Consider the following 25,493-nt stretch of genomic DNA (forward strand, 5'->3'; position numbering starts at 1 on the left):
GCCGCCACAGCTGGTAGAGCTGCTAGGGCCACTTTTGCTGGCCTGTGTGGGCTCTGGATGATCTGGATCTCTTCTACTTCTCCGCTGCTGCTTCAGTTTCCTATACACCTCACTTTTTAGTAAAACTGTGTATTTTGCTGAGTTTTTTTTGGTCTTTTATCCCCCCAAACTGCTTTGGTGTGGTACCTATGCCGCCATCTTTGGCTTCTCTTTTACCTTTTTAAAATCACTGGACTTGACTCTCCTCCACATCCTGACAGTGTTTTGATAAGTTGGCAAAAACATAACTTCCACTTAATATTGCTTTACCACCAGCTCAAGAATCTTTGACTGTGATGACTCTTGGCTTGCCATTGGTCAGTCCCCCAGTTCTACCCCAATCCTCTTACATACATGCACAGTGCTAGTTCAGAAGAATGAAGATTCTTCTCAGCTTAATACCTGATGGAGTTCACAGATAAAAACTCCATTAAATTATTCCACTATTTTTACTGTCTTTAGAATGTGCTTTTTTCTTTTCATCTTATGGACACTGTAGGCATTAACCAATTAATTTACCAATAAATGTGCCACTATTTGCTTTCAGGATACTGTCTCTGTCCACGTGAATTCTCTTGCTCCATCTATCTCTCATTTCTTTGGATGGAGCACCTTTCTCTTTCTATGCTGTATTATACTGACTCCCTTATGGCACACTGCCATAGCAAAAACAATAAAACATAATTATTTATCAATTAAATGGAATATTAATAGCTACTAAATGAATAAACTTGATCTACATATAGTGATATGATTACATCTCTAAAACATCATGTCAAGAGATAAAGGGAACATCAGTAATTTAATATGAAAAATTCTAAACTGTACTACATAATCTCTTGTGGCAAGCAAATATATTTGTAGGTCACAAACGCAGAAAAGGAAGAAATGAATATAGCTTGATATCATAGATGAAGACCTCTGAATTGGGATATGCAAAACAAAGATCAGGGTTGGGGGTTATACCATAAGTAAATATGATACAATATTACTTAATTGTTCAAAATTAGAGTGGAGAGAGATTTTTTTGCCCTTATAGATTCACCATTTTTAACTTATAGAAGTTAAAAATATTATAATAATTGCATCACAAGAAGAGTTGATTACATCTAAACAAATTCTGTACAGTGATGTTGGGAAAATACATTGATTCTGATTCAGATTCTCACACTTGTTTGTCTCTTCTTTCTTCAAGACATACTCCTTTTCTGTGTCAAGTATTTGGACACTCATTTGTAAATAAACATCTTTCCGCTTCATGCCTTGAAGCTAATGAAGCCAGTTCTAGCTATTTTTGAACATTTCTAGCATTTGACTCTTACCACTTCCTTTTTCCTTGAATTTCCAATTTCCTTATCTCTATATGCTGTCTTACCTCTCTTAACTGTTCTTACTCAGTCTGCTACACAGATTACTGTTTCTCCAAGTTTCTTTGATTCTGATTTCCCATGGTTTCATTTCTTATTGATTTCTTCTCTTAATTTCTAGGTTCTTCTTCCACCTCAGTGACTTCTTTACAGGACCACCCATCTATGTATATAAATACTTCATTATGCTTTTTAAATTGGTTTTTCCTGTGAATAGTATCCACCTTCTTGTTTAATATCAAAGAGTTTCACCTTCGACTTTTACCTCTTTATGGTCCCAACATCAGTTCACAAGACACATGTTTCTTGATATTTCAGATATCTTTTCCATCTCTTTTCTTTCAGTTCCCAGTTCTATTGTCTTGGTCTCTGTTCTTATTTCTTTTTTGTAGAATATTTTAAAAGCTCCCATCCCAATTTTTGTACTTCCTGATTTTTTTACCACACATACCAATGATGTTGTTGCTGGGCTATCTTGAATATGAAAACTCACACATGAAACATACTATACCCTCACATGGGTTTTGCCATGGCTCCAAAATACCTTAAGAGAAGGCTTTTCTTTGGCATGGTATTTGATCTTTCTGACAGTGCCAAGATTCATGCACCTTCTTCCTATCACATTCATACATGCAGCTTTCCTCCTCCACCACATGCATAAGAGTAACGTGTTCTCATTGCTCATTCATGAATAGGGTTTATTCTAGAGTAACTTTCTAACATCCCATCTTTATTTCCATCTCAAAGGCCTAGTACGTGAGAAGTCTAAATCAATCTTAGAATATGGCTCCACCAAAATTAGGACCTTTAAAATTTTTGTTTCCAGTTTCCAGCTTCTTGAAGGAAATACCATGCTGAAGGTGGAGACAGCCTTCTTGCATGCAAGCCCTAGCCCTTGGTATGAAGAGAACATATCATTCAATTTAACTCATTGAGGCCTATGGATAGATCTGCAAATATGTATTGTTCACCTTTGTTCTATCTCTTCTATAAATCATAATGTTGACATCAAGAAGGGAGGAATGAACTCTCTTCCCACTTTTGACCATGATGATAGATAAACTCCTGTCTCCATTTTATAGTTTTATATTATTTTTTAAATGTGCTCAGAGGCATGTCTTTTTTGTTTAAAAACATTGTTAACTGACTAAATAAAGAACACAAAATAATGATTGATATGCTCATTACAATTGGAAACATGTGTTTGTACTCTGGTGCACAAGTTAGTCACTTAAGGAATTACATTGTTTAATTTTAAACACTGTACATTTCCTAGCATAGTGGTATGCAGATAGACCTGATACCAATGTCTAATGTGTCGGTCAATATTCCTTCTATGAAAAGAGGTACTAATACTTCACCACAAATGGCTCCTTCTATATCAGGAGAGTCTGTGCATTGAGTGCTGTGGGGATAGAGTTCAGTTCAGAGAAAAATATGAAGAAATAATTGGAAAGAAAAATGTTTGGTAACATCTTTGTGAATATTGATATCTAATTGCTCTATGAGAGATATCTGGTACTATATTTGGATTTTATGACCTATTTTGGTGCTGCCAATTTGAGATTAGCAGTTTTTCAATAAATACAAAATATATGATATTGAGTAAAGTATGTGTTTCAGAGACAGAGTGACTTGAACTTTTTTTTTTTAATTCCATTTTCTAAGCCTGGATATCATTATGCAAGTTAACTTGTAAAACTCAAACATTTCATTTATAAAATTTTAGTAAGCACAGAGCCATCTTTTATGGGATGCTTGCTGTGTGTCAGTCACTGTGCCAAAATCTATGCACCATAACATCCCTTATGATATGTGTAGTATTTTTATACTGTTTATATAAGCAAGTTAAAATTCACTATAGGAAAATTTAACTTAAATTATGTTATCAAACTTTTACTTATCAGTTTTATTTGTTAAGAAAATTCATTAGAAGAAAGTTTATAGAACATAGACCCTAAGTACTAGTAATTTAAAACTGGACTTTCAAATCAGGAAATTGCTACAGTACCCATATGCTTAAAACATTTTTATAATTTTTTTGGTTTATTTTTATTTATTTATTTGAGAGTGACAGACAGAGAAAGAGTCAGAGAGAGAGAGAGAGAGAGAGAGAGAGAGAGAGAGAGAGAGAATGGGTGTGCCAGGGCTTCCAGCCACTGCAGACAAATTCCAGATGTGTGCACCCCCTTGTGCATCTGGCTAAGGTGGGTCCTGGGGAATCGAACCTTGAACTGGGGTCACAGGCAAGTGCTTAACTGCTAAGCCATCTCTCCAGCCTTTAAAACTTTTTTTTGATATGAGTCATGAATGAAGCCACCAGCAGCACTCATATGAGCCTGAAGATGCTTGGTACATAATAATTCTTTATGTAATAAAACAATAATTATACCAATAAAATTACTGCCATCATTGCTCTGAATTTAGAAGCATCCCAACACAACTCTATTCTCTCTCATAAAATCCAGACCTATCCTTTGTACATTTAAGTGAGTACAAATATTTTACATATGACCCATTTCTGAGAATAACTCTATTACTACATGCTGCTTCATAACTAATACACAATAAATGGCACACTATATATTTAATTTCACAGCAATATAAAGAAAATGTCAATGGGTGGAAAAGAGTGATGTACTAGAACTGGGACTCTGCCATGGCAAATTGAGCCTCAATAAAGGTCTTTGGGGAACCACCTTCTCACCCAAGGAATCACAAGGATCATAAAGACTACACTTCAAGTCATAAGGATTTCCGACATAAAGACTTTAAAAAACCTACAACTTTATACATAAATTTGTTTCAAATTTATAGTTAATAAATAAAAGGGGTCTTTATCCCTGTGACTTCTTAAAAATTGATTTTAATAGGAACTAATTTGCATTAGTGTAACCACCATCTCAATCAAACAAAACAGGCTGCAGAAATAACTCAGTAAAGCAATTGCTTATCAGGAATGAGCACTGAGTTTGAACCTCCAAACCCTTGGAAAAATGCCAGGTGGTCTTGTTAGTGCTTGTGATCCCAGAACAAAGCAGAGACAGGCAGCTCTCTGGGGCCTACTGGTCAGCCATTGTAGCCTAATTTTCAATTTTGAAGACAGTGAGAGAGCCTGTCTCAATAATGGAGGACTGTATTACTGAGGAATGACACCTGAGATTTTCTTCTGGCCCCCATAAGCACATGCAGGTACATATGAAACCCACCCACAATTATATATGTACATCCATCCATACATTAAATTCAGAATATTTCCATCACCCACCAATGTTGCTTTTTCCTGTCTGTCATCCTCATTAGTACAAACATAAGTACCCACTAAATTGCTTTCTCTAAATGAAGACTGTATTTGTAATTTCTAAGGTATCGTGTAAACCCAAGAAAACAGTATGATCTCTTTTTAATCTACCATATTTTTCTCAGCTTAAGGATGTTGAGATCCACTCCTCTTCTGAATGTCAACATTTCAGTTTTTTTTTATATTGCTCAGTAATATTTTGGGGGAGAGAAAAGGGTTGATTTCAAGTTTAAAGATTCAGTAACATTTTATTACATATACTACATATATGCTATAATTTATTTATCCACTAATTTTTGATGGAGTCATGGTCTAATAAAACACATTTATGTACAAGATAGTGTAAGTAAGATTGTGTGGTGATATGATTTTACATTTATAAAAATATTTAATTAACTTATTTATTTATTTATTTGAGGGAGTGAGAGTGAGAGAGAGAGAGAGACAGAATGGGTGCACCAGGGCCACTTGACACTGCAAATAAATAGGTTTTTTTTTTTTTTTTTTGGTGAGGAGACATGAGACAATTTATGTAACATAACAAGAACATGACAATGGCTCAATTATTTTTGAGTGTGATTAGCTGGATATCATTCAGAAGAGAAGCCTACTACATGAAACATGCTCATAACCGAGTTCCCTTCACAATATTTACAGGCCTGTTAAGGCCATGCAAGGACAAAGTAAATACAGTAATTTCTCTAGGGATTCAAGAAGCAAAGGTTGCTGTGGTATTTGGATGAGACAAATTCAAGAGAAAGACCTTTACCTGAACTCTGAGAAATGGATATGGCGTTGGAAAGGCAGAAAAGAAAGAGAATTTATTTCAAGCCAGTTTCAGAATTGAAACAAGATACAAAGCAGGAAATGAGCTTAGTGTTCAGAGAATCAGACCTTGTGAAATACAGACTCGGTAACTAATGGGACACAAAATGAGAAAGGCCATTAGCAGAAAAGGATTGTGAGAAATGTGTGCTCAATTCTTTGAGCAATTGACAGTCATTATTTCTGGTCAGATGAATGGAATGATGTCTTTTACAGCATATGTGACACTACAGAGGAGTAGAAAAAAGACTTGGTACTAAGAAACTAGTTTGACACTGCTGCATTGATTCAGACATGCACACAGAATGAAATGGAAGAAGGATGTACACGCTAGATATGAAAAGTTGAAAAAGATACTTCCCTCACTCCCTTTCTCCCAATTATTAAGCATTCTTCTGTGGAATATAAGAAGAAATAACTAATGACAACTGTTTGATTTCAGAGCTTCAAAGAACATGAGCAAGTGCTGCCATAAATAATAGCAATTTTAATAAACAGGGATTTGTTCTTATGGCTAATCTAATGACCCAGAACTTTAAGAAAATTTAGACATAATAGTAGAAGCCAAAAATATGGTCTGAGTTTCAAATGAAATTTTGGGAACCATGAGCATACAGATAATGGGTGAATTTCTCAGATGTATGGTTTGCTCCAGGGAACAACACCAAGAAAGTAAACAGTGATCTGAGTGCCATCAGAAAGAAGTGGCACATAGGACATTCTCTTTGGTTCAGGTGGTCACATTGCCTTTTCTATTTGTATAAAATTCTTTGCAGATACCTATGAGATCCTTTCTTTTTCATGTCAAAGAAGACCAGACTCTGTTATTCAAATTAGCCTATTAACTTTCTTTCCAATTGTCCCTGCACAGGGCTTATTACCTGCCACAGAAGAATACCAATACAAACGATTACTGACACAGTACATTTAATGTTAGTATTCTAAGTGCAAGGGTTTCTTTTTATTTCTTATTTTTCTTACAATATGTATATATTTTCCATGTATTTATACTTTTTTCACAAATGCTTTAATTATGTGTGGTTCTTTCCTACTCATATTCCATAGCCACTGGAAATGCCAAAGAACAAATTGTTGGGGATGGTCAGAAATTCCTAGATCAGTAAGGATAATGAATATTACCTGATAAGATAGTCATAGGCCTAAGGTTCATGATCTGTCTTCCCTACGACCAAATACTGCTCTTAGTCAAGTTAAAGTTAATATAGGAAGATAACTTGAATGACAAATGACAGGTTTAACATTAACTTTGAATTAATACAAACAGAACATCCAGGTAATTAGGCTGTATTTCAATAATTAATCTTTCTAAAATAAAAAGCCATTTCAATTATATCATCACTATGTTAGTAGATGCATAATATTGTACATATACTTAAGTTGATTTTGGACAAATCTTACTAAAGCTTAGCTTAAATGTTTTAAATTATGAGATCACTGTAAGTGAGTATGTATACATTCAAACCATTGTGGTTACCACATTAATTTTATGGACAATGATGGGATAAGCATTATTCCACATAATACCATTTATAGAATGAACTACTTTGCCTATGGAACAGGCTTTCTTGTTCCACTTTTGTATCGATACAATCTTCACAAAACTTCTAATAATAAACTTGTGTATACTTGAAATAATTTTATATTAGTAGAGGATGCAGAAAAATAGACTTAATTTATACTCACTGTGGTAATGCTGCTGGCAGGGAACGTCTAATAATTGAATGAACTTGTCTGTAAACATCCAGTTTGGACATGCATCGGCACGAAGTATGATTGGCAAAACTGATTGTCACTGGTTTGGGGCCTTGTGAGAGAGGCACTGTAATTTCAAACAACTACAAAGAAGGGACAAAAATAAGAAAAAACAAAAAGTTACATAGGTGCTATAAAGCACGTTTCTGGTAAATGTTGAAGTCCAAATCAGAGTGAGATTACTTCTGTATGACTAGGTAGTATTTGTATAACATGGCAGGACACTACTGCTTTTTTTTTTTTTTTTATAACAAAGAAAATGCTGTTTTGTTCCTAAGCAGTATCTCTGATCAGAATAATAGCTAATTTGGATGCTAGTTATATAAGTAGTTCATGTCACTAGTTATGAAGCATATTAACCAACTTATACTTCTGGCAGACAAAAGCATTCAACGAAAAAGATTTCTACATCTTGTATTACTCAGTATCAAAGTTTAAAATAGTCAAAGGATTTCAAAAGTGGCAAAGATCACCTCTTGTAAACACCTTTGGCTTATGAGCAAAACGTTTGTCTGTACAGCATGGAAATGCTTGGTTAAGTCAAATTTTATGTAAACTGAATGCATAAATATAAACTTTAGTTATAAAATTACATTCAAATTAAATCTATTTCCGAAAGAAGTTTAACATGATTCTTAAGAATTTATTAGATTTAAAAGAAAAAAAAATCACTTCATTATTTAATAGTCAGATATGCTTCCAAAATTTTGACAAGTTTAAAAGTGACCCGATAATAAAGTAGTACATGTTACATGATTCTGAGCTATGGTCTTAATATGAGGTTTAATTGAGGTGTCATTCTGAATTCCTTATTTATGGAAAACTTGAGTTCTCTAAAAACCAAGGTTTTAAATTGAATATGTAAATTTTAAGTAAAACTAAGTGGATTTTAATTCCTAAGGTTTATAAACTCTTGACTGCTACTACAAAAAATGGTAAAACTGAAATACCGTGCACTGATTGATTGGTAAAATCTGTTTGTGGTGAGGTGATGATAGATAAGCCACATACTATTCACTATCTTCAAGACAATCTGAGCATTTCTCAAAAGGTCAACATACTTCTGTGCTGTGAAACCTGGTCCCTGGCTGTAATTTCATGACATCATTAGAAGATCACTGACAATGATGAGTAAATATAATTAGTTGACATTTCTGTCTGCATCACTGAAAAGGTAACAAATGAATTTTATTCAGTGGAATACTGTCAATTGAGAGAACATGGATAGAACTGAAGAACATGTTAAATGAAACAAATTAGGAACAGAATACAGGTCCATGTGATCTCATATATATGTAGAATATAAAATAGTTGATCTTATTGAGATTAAAAGTAGAATGATGATTGTCCATACATAGACTGGATGAGAAGAGTGAGGAGGGAAGGTTGATTAGTAGGCACTCAGTGTCAGATAGATAGGGGTAAAAATATCTGTGGTGACACTGCACAGTGAGGTGACTGCAGACAGTGACTGTACTGTATATCTCAAAAGATGGAAAATATTTAGAATGCATGTTCCATAAAGAAATGATAATTGTTTGAAGGAATAGGTATCTATTATTATGCAATGCATACATACAGCTAAGCAATACATAGCATGCTATTACTATCCATGAATTTCATGTTTTAATGTATCAATCAAAAATAAATTTGCTTAATGAAAAAATAATGACTATATAAATTATATGATACACAATCTTCATTTGAAGTGTACTCATTATACATTCATACAAAAATTAAATTACTTTCTTAGCAAAAGACATTATGTTCAAGGTTGATGGACACAGGATTATATCCTACCCAGACAATTTAATTACTTCCCACATTTATAAATGTGTATATAGACCATTTTTCCAAAGCAGTAATATGAGACTATAAAACAACAACAAAAAAAAGAAAAACAAATAGATAACTGGTAGGTAGAAGTAAAATTTAAAGACATACAGCACACTTTAAAAATGAATTATATGCTTTTGAAATAACTGGTGACTTTTCTACCTAGTTTTCCCCTAGTTCAAAAGAACAAACAAGAGCATATTCTTATGAAGCAGACACTGGAACTGCTAGTTATCACTATTTTGACTTAAAAATTGTCTCACTTCCAGAGCCTCTACTTCATTATCTACAAAGTAGAAAGACTTCATAGTGGTGTAATATAGAACCTTACTCCTCTTCCTTTTCTCCTGATTATCACATGGTTACCATCATCATCATCAACAGCAGGAGCAGCAAAGATGGAAATGAATTTTTGTTAAAGGAATCCCACAGTTTAAATTTTTTGTTTAAATTCTTAACTTGACTTCAGGTCAAGATGGCATCCCCCTAACCACACTTCACAGCATGGGAACGAAAGGCAAAAGAGTGGTGGGGCCTTTAGAGTCTGCAGGTCCTAGTAGATATCCAATGGGAGGGAGCAGAGGAGCAAAGCAGGGAATCTGCTCATTCCCACATTCTAGGGTAGCCCACCAGTCCCCCAATCCCCTCAAGCAGCCATCCCAGCTGCTGTCCCAGCTGCCACTCTGTGAACCAAGTTCACTCCTGCAATATCTGCAGGCTAAGTGGACCCAGGCCAGCCCGCTTGCATTCCCCCTTCTTTCCCTACCTCCATCCTCTGGTGTACCTCCCTCTTCCTACCACCAGGACCACTTTCCCTGCTAGGACCTCCATCCCAGCCACTGCTCCTCAGCACATCAGACCAGGATCCTCCTACACCAACTGCCAACCCAGGCCAGTTGACTGCATTCCTCCCTTTCCTGATTTCCTCCCTCCTCCAGCCACTAGGACTGCCCTCCCAGCCGCCTCCCCCCACAATGCCTCCCATTCCAGCCCCCTTCCCAATTGCACCATCACCAGACCCCACAGCAGTCCCATCCCCCTCAGGCTTCACTGTACCAGTGGAACCTGACTACATAGTCCATCCCCTCACCCAGCCTGGTCACAGCACTGTACAGTCCCATTCTTGTCCCTTCCCTGGCCCACCATCACACCAGTCTGTATTGCCCCATTCCCCTGATGCCTCCTGCCTCATTGGGCCACCTGACCAAGCAGTCCCATACCCCAACCAATATGCCCCTCCTAGGGCTTCAAGTCCCTCCCACAGGCTAGTGCACAGACTGCTCCCACTTGAGGAGACAGGCCCCCTTGCCATCAGAAGCCTAATCTAGTCAAATGTAAAAGGGTAGTAATCACTGGAGACACTTCAAGGGGAAACTACAGCTTCCACCTGAATTAAATATGATTCCCCACACTGTGATGGGCAGACCACAGCACACAAGGAATAACATGAAAAAAAAAGGAAGTAAATCCAAAAATGTTGTGCAATCCCACAATGGAAGTCCCTAATCCAAACATAGAAGAGACAACAGGATCAGAACCCAAAAATTAATACACAAGCTATTGGAGCCTGGCCAGGCAATTAACAGAACTTGCAGAAAATCAACAAAGGTCCAACAATTGAATGAATGCTGTCCTTGATAGATTGCACCTAATTAAAAAAAAATGACATCAATAATCAGCTGGCTAAGCTCAATGAAGACATAAAGAAATGCAAGGATGAATTCCAAGAAACATTAAGAAAATTAGAAAATGACATGAAAAAGGAACTCAACCAAGGGATGGAAATGATACCTAAATAAGCGATAGAGAATACAAACCAAATTGAACAAATCTAAATCTCTACAGAAGCTCTTAAGAATAGAGTCAGTCATGTGGAGGACAGAATCTCAGAACTGGGAGACAAGACAGAAGAAACAGTTCATGAATCTGAAAATTTGAATAAGTGCAAAATTCTTGTGAACAGAACATGAAGGAACTCTGGTATACACTTAAATGTTCTAACATTTGGATCATGGGTTTACCAGAAGGAGAAGAAATTCAGACCAAAGGCATGGAGAACTTGTTCAACAAAATTATTGAAGAAAACTTTTCCACCCTCTCAGAGAAGAGTCCCATTTAGACACAAGAAGCAAACAACTCCAAACAGACTGGACCAGAGGAGAAATTTGCCAAGACATATTACCATTAAGATTCTAAACACTGAAAACAAAGAGAAAGTCCTAAAAGCAGCTAGAGAGAAACAACACATTACATACAAAGTTAACCCCATCAGAATTACTTCAGACTTCAAATTGGAAACCTTGAAAGCCAGAAGGGCCTGGAATGGAATACTGCAAAGTCTCTGTGACTTCCAACCCAAACTACTCTACCCAGCAAAAGTATCCCTCATAATAGATGGGGAAAGAAAAACTCACCAATAAAAGTCAACTCTACAACTATATGAACACATAGCCAAATCTACAGAGAGCACTTCAAGGAATTTTCCACACAGAAGAGTCGAACAATCAACCTCAAGTGATGACAAGAAGCAGATCACAATAACCAAACTTGGAGAAAGCACAAAAAAAAGTACAAAGTTCAAGAAAGCACCAAGCCACATTAAACCACCACAACATGGTAGGGATTAAATCAAACATCACATTTATTACCCTAAACACTAATGGCCTTAATTCACCCATCAAGACATAAGGTAACATGGTGGATCAGAAAACTATACTCCTCAATCTGCTGTCTTTAAGAAACCCACCTCACCACTAAAGAAGACACCTCCTCAGGATAAAAGGGTGGGAAATGATATTCCAGGAAAATGGTAATAAGAAACAAGCAGGTGTTGCTATACTAATATCAGATAAAATAGATTTCAAACTAAAAGTAATCAAAGTAGATAAAAAAGACCACTTCTTAGTCATCAAGGGGATGATCCAACAAGATTATCTCACAATCATTAATCTTTATGCACCAAACACAGGTGCACCACAATTTATAAAACAAAACCTACTTGACAACAAAACAGAAATAAACACCAACACCATCAAAGTCAGGGACTTCAAAAACTCCATTATGATCAACAGATAGATCATTCAAACAGAAAATTAATAGGGAAGTAAAAGAGCTCAATGTCACCATAGTTCAGCTAGACCTAATGGACATCTACAGGACATTCTACACAAAATCTATAGAATACACATTCTTCTCAGCAGAACATGAAAGCTTCTCTAAAATATAATATACTGGGCCATAAAGCCTACCTCTATATATTTAGGAAGATCGATGTAATTTCCTGCATGATAACAGATTATAATGTTGCAATGCTAGAAATTAACAAGAGATGCATCAGGAAATTGATCAGCTCCTGGAGACTGAATAACATACTTTTAAACAATAAATGGGCAGTGGATAAAATAAAAATGAAATCGCAAACCTTTTCCAGGAAAAAACAAAAACAAAACAAAAAAAAAACCCTTTTCCATAAAAAGAAACTTTTTCCAGAAAAAAGGCAAAAAAATAAAAATAAAAACCTTTTTCAGAAAAAAAAAACTTTTTCAGAAAAAAAAGAACCAAAACAACTAAAACAAAAACTTTTCCTGAAAAACAAATTGCATGTTTTCTAGAATGGAATGACAATTAGAACATTCTTAGCAAAATTTATGGGAAACAATGACAGCAGTCCTTAGGGGAAAATTCATAGCACTAAATGCCTTCATAATAAAGACAGAGAGACCTCAAAACAATAACCTAATCATGTACCTAAAGACACTGGAAAAACAAGAAGAATCCACCCCCTCCCCCCCAAAAAAAATCTCCAGACTGAAAGAAATAATCAAGATCAGGAAAGGAGGAAGTTAAGTTAGCCCTATTTGCAGAGGACATGATTCTATACATAAGTGAACCAAGATCCTCCATCTCAAAACTCTAAAGGTGAATTCCTTCAGCAAATAAGCAGGATAGAAAAGCAATGCCCCCAAATCAATAGCCTTTCTACATGCATAGGAAAAAGATACAGAGATAGAAATTAGTGATATTGTCCCATTTTCAATAGCAACACCACCACCACCACCACCTTGGAATAACACTAACCAAGGATATGAAAAACTTATGTACTGAAAATATAAAAACACTCAGGAAAGAAACTGAGGAGGACTTGAGAAAATGGAAAGACCTCTCATGCTCCTGCATAGGCAGAATGAACATTGTAAAAATGGCAATCTTACCAAAAGCAATATATAGATTTAATGCAATGCCCAAAAAAAAAAATACCCAGAATTTTTCTTCACAGAGATAGAAAGAAAAAAAAAAAAAGATCTCAAAATTCATACGGAATGGAAGAAGGCCTCAAAGCATATCCTCAGCATAAGAAACACCTCTGGAGGCATCACCATACCTGATCTAAAGCTATATTGCAAAGCCATAGTAACAAAAACAGCATGGTACTGTCATAAAAACTGGATTATAGACCAATGGTACAGAATAGAGAATCTAGACTTTAGGTCAAGTAAATATAGCTACTTGATCTTCAACAAAGGCCCTAACAATGAACACTGAGAAAAAGACAGTATCTCCAACAAATGGTGCTGAACAAACTGCATAACCATATTCAGGAAAATGAAACTAGACCACACATCTCAACATGCACAAAAACTCAAGTCCAAATGGATCAAAGACCTCAATATAAGACCAGAAACTCTGCTACTACTGGAAATAAAAAAAAATTGGAGGAACTTTCCATGATACAGGAGAGAAAAAATACTTCCTAAACAAAATCCCAGCAGCTTAGGAACTTCAATAATCACTCAACCATTGGGATCTCAGGAAGCTGAAACATTGTTTCACAGACAAACTTACAATAAGCAGAGCCAATAGATTACCCACAGAATGGGAGAAAATTTTGCCAGCTATACAAATTATAGAGGCCTAATTTCTAGAATCTACAAAGAACTCAAAAACCTAAACAATAAAAAATCAAACAACCCACCCACAAATTGGGATACAGAACCAAAGAGGAAATTCTCAGAGGAAGAAAAACAAATGGAAAATACACACTCAAGAAAATGTTCAACATCTCTAATCATCAGGGAAATCAAAATAAAATCCACTTTACCCCAGTAAGGATAGCAAACATTAAAAAAAAAAAAAAAATCAAATGAAAACAAATGTTGGTGAGGATGTGTAGAACTAGGAACCCTCGTTCACTGTTGGTGGGAATGTAACATGGTACAACCACTATGAAAAGCAATGTGGAGGCTCCTAAAAAAGGTTGACTGTAGAATTACCAACAGACCCAGTTATTCCCTTACTGAGCATTTACCCTACAACCTCCAAGCCTCAGTTCAGAGAGATTTGCTCAACCATGTGTATAGCTGCGCAATTCAAATAGCTAAGAACTCAAATCAACCCACCTGTCCATCATTGGACGAATGGATTATCAAGATATGGTATATCTACCTGATGGAATTCTATTCAGCAGTTAGAAAAAAATGACACAATAAAATTCGTAGAAAAATGGTTGAACTTGGAACAGATCATTCTCACTGAACTCACCCAATCACAGAAAGACAATCATTGCATGATCTCACTCATTTGTGGCCCCTAACCTGGATCAGCCCAAGATGCTGACATACCTATTTGGCATCATCAGGACTGGACAATAGGGAGAGTGGGGCTGGAGGGGAGGGTAAGGATGGGGACAACACAAAACTAGACCCAACTGGAAAAGGTACCATAAAATGCTATATCCTGGAAGACAGACTAAAAGGTTGAACTTTCATCAGGACCTTAGAGGGAACTCCTGAAGCAAAGGGCCTTGGAGAGATGAAGCCTAACCTTAATTTTCTCCTGTTTCTCTCTCTTTTCTTCTTTCTCTTTTATATTACCTTTCCTTGTCTTCCTTCTTTTCCCTTGGTGCAGGCCTATATCTCCCAACACCAGGATGTGGTTAACATCTACAATGAGTTGTGGATCCGAGAGACTGACAAGTTTTCCCCAAATAAGACAGACTTCTGTCAGAGCACTTGATCACCCACCAAAGGTTAATGGTAATACTCTCCTGCTGAAGGCACCATATGCTCTCAATATGAAACCTGGAGAGACCTGGCTGGTATCTGGAACAGACCTAGTCCCCAGACAGTTAGCTCTAGTGCCAGAAGTTGCTACACAATCTACTGGGGGAAAATGGCCAACATCTGTCCAAGCAACTTGAGGTCTAAGGTACCCAGAACCAAACAATCTGATGTGATGCTCACCCAAGTTCTTTAGTGGCACAAAGCCATGGTGGGCAACTGTCTGCTTTTGTATTTGCTAACAGATCCACTCAGTGGAAAGGAACCCATAGCTAGAACTGGGAAACAAGTCAGAATCATATCCAAATAATGAGTTCACTCTCCAATATCAGGCTCCCACCAATCTCAGGTGGCAAGAGGGCCTACACCTAATTAAATTCTCACTAAAATAACAATTGTTATCCCATTTAACTGGTACCGATTACACTCTCTTTTAGAGATTCTGCTTCTCTTTTTCAGATGGATGCAGAACCTGAGGAGAAAATCCTCCCATCACATTTTACCAGGGCTCCAGCTGAAACTATAGAGTAATTGGGGAAATAAGCAAGAGTGCTACTTTCTTGGTGAATCTTATATCAACATAAAGTGAAAGAGACAGACCTAGAGGACACTCATCTCCTACCAAATCAGAGATCCAGAGACACAGAGGCTCCCAAGAGCCTATCACTTAGGTAGACCTAAAATTAACACAATTTTGCTCAGGAAAATTCGTGGAAGAGGGGGCACGAAAACTGTTAGGACCACAACTTGGGACATTACACACAGAGACATTGCCTCTTCCCCATAAAAGATGGCTACTCCCACAATGCATGACCTACATTTCCCATGGGGACATCTGGCACCCCCAATGAGGAGGGTTCCTCCAGAGGAGGGGACAGGGATGAGGGTAAGGATGGTACCAACATGGCTGTTTACACACTGAGTATGTCCATAACTAATATGTATATGTAGTAAAATAAATAAAAATAAATTCTTAACTTATTTAGCTACTTAACAATTGCTAAGTAATAAATATTCCTTGCTATAATACTAGGATAATACTTGCTAGTATGGATATTTGCACTTCTTTTTTGTTTAGATAGCGAGAGAAACAGACAAACAGAGAATTGGTGTACCAGGGCCTCAGCCACTGTAGTTGAACTCCAAATAGTTGCACCACCTAGTGGATATGTGAGTCCTTGCACTTGCCTCAGCTTTGTGAGTCTGGCCTACATGGGATCTGGAGAGTCAAACATGGATCCTTAGGCTTTGCAGGCAGGCATCTCAACTGCTAAGCCATCTCTCCAGCCTGATGTTTGCACCTCCTAAGCATGTGATTAGCAATCCTAACAATAATAATGAGAGTGAAGGAGAAAATATACACAGAGATGGATGATAAATATAGTTAGATAGGGGGATAAATAGATAGATAGGTGAGATATATTAAGTTAAAAATTGAAATACTGAATACTTTACAGTGAATGATGTTAGTGAACAAGGAATTGTGGCTTCACATTTTTTGTGAAAACCACTCATGTCATTACATGAAATCTGAACCTAGAGAATTGTAGAGATCTTTGTAAATGTAATGTAACTAAGATTCTCCTAGCTTTTCATAAAATATTTATATTATTGTCAGACCAATTTATGTCTTAATGTGCAAACAATGGTATCTTTCCATTCTGCACTTAAATTGAGTGCAATATCTATGTATTATGTAAAGAATTACATAACAATTACATATATATCATACCTCTTCAGCAGATACTGATTCATAGTATAATTTTTGATAAAATCAATTATTTGGTATTTTGAAAATAATTTGACTAAAATGGTCTTAACTATTTATTCTTAACTTTTCTAAAATAGTTCTCAAAAAATTAATAATACCAGCTTATATTTGTTTTAGGAATAAATAGTAATAGTGGAAGGGGGAATGATGGAGGTGGAAACAGGGAGGAAGTGGGAGGAATAGGGAAGAAAGGGGAAGGTTTAACCAAAATGAAGAATCTATGTAAAAGCTTTGTGGAAACATGATTCTTGGTAAATTTGTAAAAAATTAAAATTCAGGTAGAGTTTGAATTGCGGTATCCAGAGGAACTGGACAAAGCCATTCTCAGAAGCTACAGGTAATTAAAATTTCATGCCAGGTTACTGTTGCAGTCACGTTCACATTGCTGGTAGAAATTACCCAACCAAGAGCAGGTTGTGGTAAAAAAAAAAAGGGGGTTATTTTGGTTTATAGGCTTGAGGGGGAAGTTCCATGATGGCAGGGGAAAATGATGGCATTAGTAGAGGGTGGACATCACACCCTAGCCAAATAAGGTGGACAATAGCAACAGAAGAGTGTGCCCAACACTGGCATGGGGAAACTGGCTATAACACCCATAAGTCTGTCCCCAACAACACACCCTACTCAAGAGGCATTAATTTCCCAATCTCCATCACCTAGGAAACTAGCATTCAGAACACCTGAGTTTATGGGGGGGGGGCACCTGCATCAAACCACAACAATCCCCAAATAAGTTATTAGTCAGATATGCCTCCCCAAAGCCTCCAATATAACACAGAAAATTGTCAATGTTATTGGCTGCCCACCAAAACTATATGTTAAGACCTTATTCATGAAGATCCCATACACACTGGTCATAAGAAATAGAAATATTAAGCTGGAAATTGAGCTAGAAACTCCCTTTTGTTGGTTTGTCTTTATGGTATCTGAAGATGCTATGTAGGTTACTGTGACAAGAATGTCATCAACAGTGTTACTCAGATGTGGATCCTACATACTATATACTATATCCTGCAAAGCAAGATGTACCCACAGATGCAATAATGGAAACTCTGTTATGGGACCATCAATCATTTTCTGATTAGATTTAAGGCCTGCACCAGAGAAGGGAAATCATATCTGATACTGCAAACCAGGTCATAAGCCTGTGGCTGGAAGGTCATGTTGTTTTGAAAAATTGACATGATCATATTTCATTCGATAATTATTGTTATGTCCACAGATTAATGCTCTTGTCAGCTTTGGTCATAGAGCCATATTTTTGCAGTGGACAGTAGTAACTACAGAGACTGATACTTGATCAAATTGCTGAAGATAAGTGACTGTCAAATGGGACATCCATATCACTCCATCGAAAGCTCAGAGATCACAGAAGGAAGGTAAAAAGGAGCATAAAGAATTCAAGGAAAGAGTAGGGGGTTGAACAATACTGTTTTGGGGACATGGCACAGTCACTGCACTATCAAACTTACAGCAGCTGTAATTATTTGCATAACACCCACACATGATTAGGCTTATCAACAAACACCCTCTTATGGATCTCATGAGACCCCATAGCTTCCCAGGAAGGTGAGAGAGGGTGGAGAGAAAGATATTTCAGTGTCCATGCTCTTGTAATAACCTCTTACCTTTGTTCCCTGTTGATAACTACTGGCATTCTCTAATAAGTATATATAATGGTTAATTCTTGCCAATAAAATGTTATTTAAATAAAGCACATTTTGAAATAATGGGTATTTCAAACAACCTCCAGTTTTACAAGTAAAAGGTGTAAAACTTCTTTAGTAACATATCCTAGGTTATATTTTGCTAATAAATTTAAAAAAGAATATTTATGTGCATACAAATATGATTCACAAATTTCTCCCCTTAAAATATCTGGTTTTCTTTTTTCCAGTTTTGTTTGGTTCAGTTTGGTTTTGTCCTGAGGCAGAGTTACACTGTAGAGCAGACTGACCTGGAACTCCTTCTATAGTCCAGGCTGGTCAAACTCATGATGATGCTTCTACTGTGGCCTCTGGAGTGCTGGAGTTAAAGTTGTGTGCCACCCTACACAGCTTCCCTTCTTTCTTTTCTACCACATTAAATTTAAATATCCTAAGCTTCTGTATGTTAAAGCTAAAAATTAATGGTATACCTGGAGGGTATGTTTAATAATATTAAAATCAGATTAAAAGTACAAAGCATTTAAAGGTATTGTCTCTGAAAGCCAGTACATGCTAGCATTCCTACTGAGTATTCCAACTACATGGATAGTTATTAAGGGCCTATGGGAAACTACATTAGGCATGGAATCAATATCAGACATCACAAAGACAGATTTGCATCTAGCACTCAATTAGTTTTAACATATTGTTACACATATAATTCATACACAATTCTACAATTGAGGTTAAAACCCCCGATCAAGAGTTTAGAAGTACTGAATAAAATTTTTGAATACCCTTAGTTGGGACAAAAGTAGGGTTTTTCACAGATGCTTTCATTATTTACAGGCAAACATTGTTCTTACAGAAACTTTTGATAACTTATTGGAATAGAGTTCTTTTTCCACTTTAGTATGAAACCTAATTTCCAGAAACTATGCTCGTCAAATATTAATTTGCTAAAGATATAATTAACATCACGTTCTACTTGCTGAACACACATGCATGGAATAAATCAGTCCCTCACATTACCAAAGAACTTTGTTTAATCAGTAGAAGTATTTCTGAGTGCAGAACAAAAAAATCTCTGACTTTCATTACATAGTAATATGTTTTAAAGATCTCTAAATGTATTTTGCTATGAAAATTCATGAAACCTTTGACTTAAATAATGAAATACAACCTATAACCCAGAGTATATCTGTTTATATTACGTTTTTATAAAATAATGAAAAATAAATTGCCATCACATTTCCAAATAAAAATATAGACTTTTCAATAATGCTCAAAATTATCTTAAAGAAAGCTATGCTTGCTTAGCCCAGCATAATGATCCTGCTAGAAGGCCATAGTTTCTAAATAGCAAAACTCAGGACCTCCAATGAGATCCTATGTATATATGAACTTTTCCATAAGATACATAAGGGAAATAGGTCTATATTCAAATTAACTCTATTCAATATATGTGGCTTAAAAGTAGATGGGATCCTCCTGCTTCTAGTTTCATCCCTAAAAATACACTTGCAAAATTCATTTTATTTTATATTTGGCTTTATCACCTAAATGTAAAACATCTCACAAGAAAATACATTTAAAGCATATGTTTATAAAAGAGGTCAAGAAGACATCCAATGTATGAGTTTTCAAAGTACTCAAAGATGCATGGTGGAAGACTTTGAAGAGGTTGTTATTGATTACTTCACTTTGGAATGCGTAATGCATATGGTTTTACTTTGCAACACACAGCTGGTTTCCTCACACATTCTGATAACCGGTCCTTCACTGAGCCCATAAAAACACTTCTATGAAGTTTCTATAATAAAAAAAAGCATAATAGTTAAATACTTGACCTTAGTTATGGGATTCCAGCTGGTTCATTTGGTTGCTACAATACAAGTCTAGAACTTTAACAAAAGAAAAACTTTGTTTTTTTTAGTCTTCAATAAACTTAGCAGTAAGAGATTTCTTTAGTATTTGAAATCAATATCCACATGCAGTGTATACTACATTGAGGCTATAATTATTTGAATAAACTTTAGAAAAAGGAGTATTTAAGTAGAAGCAATATTGATAAAGATATGAAACAGAACTGGTCACTGTCTTGGTCTGCTTTATATTACATGGCTCCACAGACATATTTCCATATGCCTGTAAGCTTCTCATTCATAACACTTCTACAACTTTTAATGATGTCATTATTGATTTTCTTGGCCATATTACAATTTTCATTAGGACATGGTATTTACAACACTGCTTGCCTTCTTTAAAACAGTATGAATCCCCACATAAATTCAAATTTTAGTTATTCTTTTAGTCTAACACAAATATTTGGAAGGTAGAAGCAGAGCATAGTATTGCAAAATCAAAGGAAGAAGAAGGTGAGACAATAAATAATAAAGGTTGGCTTTACCTTGTGTTTTTTCTTTTGATAAATTTTCTATTAACAAACACACCAGGATTTACTTCAAATGACATATATCCACATGATGCTTCCTGCCAAATCTATATCAAAAGATTTAATCACCTTGCTAGAATTTGATACAATAGCTCTCTGCTGTTTGGAAACTTTACAACAGTAAGACTCACACAATAAGGCATATTCAAAACTCTACCTTTGGGCTGGAGGGATGGCTTAGCAGTTAAGGCACTTGTCTGCAAAGCCAAAGGACTCAGGTTCTGTTACTCAGGACCCATGTTCGGTTCCCTAGGACCCACATTAGTCAGATGCACAAGGAGGTGCACATGCCTAGAGTTCATTTGCAGTGGCTGGAGCCTTGGTGTGCCCATTCTCTCTCTCTCTGTCCCTCTCTTTCTTCCTCTTTCTCTCTGTCAAATAATTAAATAAATATAAAATATAAAAAGCTCTATCTTTGATCTTGAATTATTTCCTCATATTTAGATATTCATTCTATTCATTCCCAAGTGTTTGCCATGTGCCAATTATTGTATATGTTAATACCCAGACACAATCTTGTCTTTTATTGAATTTAGAGCCCAAGAAATAGAAGATTATGACAAATATGATGTGATGGTAAAATATAGCCAGCAAAGGATGCTATGGGAGCATACAATAGGAGCTCATGGTAATGAAACATCTAACCCCAAGGAAGAGTACAGATTTACTACATAAATGATGATCTGGGGATCATGTGTAAGTATGTTTCAATCATATAGCACTGCAATGACTTAAGGGTGAAAGACATCTCAATTTCAAAGACTTTGAGTACCAATGAAACATAGCCTTTGAGGGTAAAAACACTGACAAATAAAGATCAAGAGTGAAGGATAATACAGATCATAGAGGGTCCAGGAAATCTTGCAAAGGGGATTCATCTCAAAGAAGGATGCCATTCAAAATATTTAATAACTTAGTACATCTGTAGAAATCACAACAAATGCATTTCTGAAGAATCTGAAACGAATAGCAGATTATCAATACATTAGCTTAATGCTTAAGAATATACTGTTATTAAAAAGACTTTATAACAAAAACTTTATAACAAATATATTGGAGGAAGATAAGTATAGAGGTAGGAGAGCAGGTGTTAGATTTATGTGTTATGATTCAAGAGAGACATAAATGTGGCCTGCATCAGAGCTGTATTATCAGAATGAAGATAGTAGTTGTGTTCTGGAGATATTTGAAAGGTACATTTTTAAATGAAATCTTCAGTAGGATTTTAGTAAGAAGAGTAACTTGGCTTGACAAAAAGGATAAGTAGCACTGAAATTTACTAAGGGAAGAAAACAATGGGAGGGAATAAGTTGGTTTATTTGCTTGTCAGTCACAACAGACTGACTATGATCTTCTGGGGAAAGGCCAATTCACAAATTAAAGTATGAATTATGCAAATCAGGATGGAAGATGAGGGGAGCTGTCACTATGAACACACGTAGATGAAGAAACACAAGCGTACACAAAGTTGGGTGAAAAGTGTGTTGAAACAAATGCTATCTGTCCCTTCAATATATCGAATCACCATGTCTACCACTAAAACAGTAATTCATGATCCTTTGATGCTTCAGTGAAAGGACAAACTTTCTGATTGCACTGCACCTGTCCCTGTTCCAAATATATCCTCTATTCTTACACTTGACCCTATGAACAACAACAAACATACACAAATCTGATGTTGTTGGCCAGTGAGATATTTTCAGCCCCCAATATAAAGACTTTTGACTTAAAGACCTTTCATTGATAGCCATTGCTTTTACCACTAAATACCACTAAATCTTTAATACCACTAATACCAATGAAATCTTTATTATAGCCTTAATTATTCACTTTGTCACTTTCTCTCTAGCATCTTCTCACATAAATATACTCATCTCCTCCTTTTAATACTTCTATTTTCCTCAACTCCCCATATTTCTTAGGGATTAGCATGTTTTCTCTACTCCAGCACCTTCACACATACCTTTTAGGCTGAATGATGAATTTTCAAGCGGATAGATAAATGCAGTTAAAGTAATATTTTTTGTTCTTAATATGTTATAACATTCAATATGTTATATTAAGAACACATTTAGCTGACCATGTAGACCTGATAGAGTGTATGAAGTCAACATGCTAATTTATTGAAATTACACAACATATAAACAAATGTCATACATTTTTCAAGAATTTCAGTTTTAATTCTAATGATCAAAGTATTACCAGATTACCAATACTAGTAACTCTCAGAAGACTTGCAAAGCCACTAAAGGCTTATCTCTCAGGAGTAAGTTTGTCAGTCCATCCCAAAGCACTAGATTTCATCCAATGTTTGTTCAGAGGTACAAACTACACCAACCAATGCTCCCATATTTATCATCAGCATTTTAGCTGAGATCTTCTTTTTGTACATCAGACATAAAATGCATAACATTAAGTTTTCTCTGAAATACCCCAATTCAAACACAACCTTAAAAGAAGTTTTTAGAAATTTAATAACTTGTAAGTATTAGTATCACAAATATTTCTTTTGCTTTCATAGGGGACACAATGAATGTGTTTTGCACAATGGTTTAGTATAATACAGAGAATATAGTCATATAATTATATATTTTGAGCTTATAATGATTACTATATTTTTATGATTAAAAGACTTAGATATTTAGAGAGAATATATTGCTAAATAAAATATTTATTCTTCATCAGACACACATGTAGCTATGTTTGTATTCATATAAAGTATAGGTAAGAATGTATAATGCTTACATTATATACACTCTCTCTCTATATATATAGATAGATAGATAGGTAGATAGATGCATAAAAGTCTATGCATGTATGTGTGTGTGTAATATATATATATATATATATATATATATATATATATATATATATATATATATACAACTGTGTGTACATAACTGCATATATGACGTATACACATACAAATTCATTGTTTTCTTTACTGGATTTTGATTTTACTATATGAACATTGTTCATGATACATTCATTAATTTTCTGTGATATTGTATCATGGAAACCATAAAACCATTGAAACATTTACTCTATTCTCTAAATGAAATATGTAAAATATAAGACCAGCTATATTTTCCCTAAAGAAAACACAAGAACTGAGTTGAACTCAGTTACTTTCATGGGACCCGATGTTCAATTGCTTATCTCCAAGGCCACTGAGATGCTCTGAGGTTGGGGAAGATGGAAAGTACCTACCGTCTTGCTGAGGTAGCCTGTGCTGGTGTTCATGCACTGCAGCCCCTCACTGTTGCAGCAGCCCCCACATCTGTAGACGGACACACATGGAGGTTTAAAGAAGGTGTTTGTGTCTGCTCCAAACTCCTTCCCCACATCTATACACACCTCACGTGGCATGCATTGAGTCTTCCTCCACTCACTATCAATACCTGTTGAATCATAGGGAAGTCTGTAAGTCACACAGAAACCACCAAAGGGGGCAAAAAGTAAAGTCCACAACAGTTGGAAGTCACTCATACTTGATTTCTAATTTTAAGATGTAAGTATAAGTGTTCATAAAAAGGGTTGACTTGAACTTAAATTGCCCTGTGGATGGGAGTTATAATATAATACTTAATAGAATGGCTGAGGATGTTTTATTTTAAAAAATCTTTAAAAAATAAGAACTATATGGAAGTGCCTCTTGGGTTTTTTTTCCCCCGTATCCTGTATATACATAAAGTTTTAAGTGGCAGGTCCAAATACCCATTTCCACCTTATTTCCCGCCTGGTTTTGTAAGTTGGCTTGGGCCAGTGAAGTTTGTGCTCGATTAGAATCCTAGAGTCTTGTGTTGTCTGTCAAGGTGCCTTCCTCTGCTGAAGCCTTAGCTCCTCACACCTGCCTCTCCTCACCCAGCAACGCCGACTCTACTCGTGTGTATATGCAAATAAACCTGTTACTCACTTCAAAAAAAAAAAAAAATCTTATTTCTTTAGGCATGTAACAAGCTAAATTCAGTGGTTTATCATTTTAATTACAATAATAGCCCACAATACTCACATTTCCTGACTTGATTCAGAAAAAACATGATTTAATAAATGTATGTTTACAAGATGTGCAAAAATAAGAGTCATACTGATTTGTGACAGCATGCATGATTTTTGTGGTCTTGGAGCAAATGTAAACAACATACTTTTATTTTTCTTTTTAAACTGAGATGTAAATAAGACAACTACAGTTTTGGTTTCAAGTCAAAAATCATTTTCAGGCAGGCTCCTTGGCAATAAGGGGCAATGTCATGACAGTAGCAATGTGCAAAGAAAGGAAATTTTGTCCACCCGTCAGGGCTTATAAACTAACTTAACATTTTTCAGGAAAATCAAATTTCCTGTCTCCTTCATATCTTTTCATGGAATTCTTTTTCTAAAGAGTTAGTGTCTTGACTATAATATTGATGATATTCTACTACACT

The 25,493-nt window shown here is 35.7% G+C and overlaps 1 protein-coding gene across 1 annotated transcript in view; it reads right to left on the reverse strand.

The window, feature by feature from the left end:
• Vegfc (vascular endothelial growth factor C) overlaps positions 1-25,493 on the reverse strand; it is a 152,442-nt gene that overhangs the window by 21,471 nt on the left and 105,478 nt on the right. The window contains exons 3-4 of the mRNA XM_004657115.3: positions 24,280-24,470; positions 7,237-7,388 (exon numbers count right to left, since the gene is read on the reverse strand). Of these exons, the coding sequence (XP_004657172.2) occupies positions 7,237-7,388; positions 24,280-24,470 (343 nt within the window). The remainder of the gene's footprint in view (positions 1-7,236; positions 7,389-24,279; positions 24,471-25,493) is intronic.

This window comes from Jaculus jaculus, chromosome 1, assembly GCF_020740685.1.
Source record: "Jaculus jaculus isolate mJacJac1 chromosome 1, mJacJac1.mat.Y.cur, whole genome shotgun sequence".
Taxonomy (NCBI): domain Eukaryota; kingdom Metazoa; phylum Chordata; class Mammalia; order Rodentia; family Dipodidae; genus Jaculus; species Jaculus jaculus.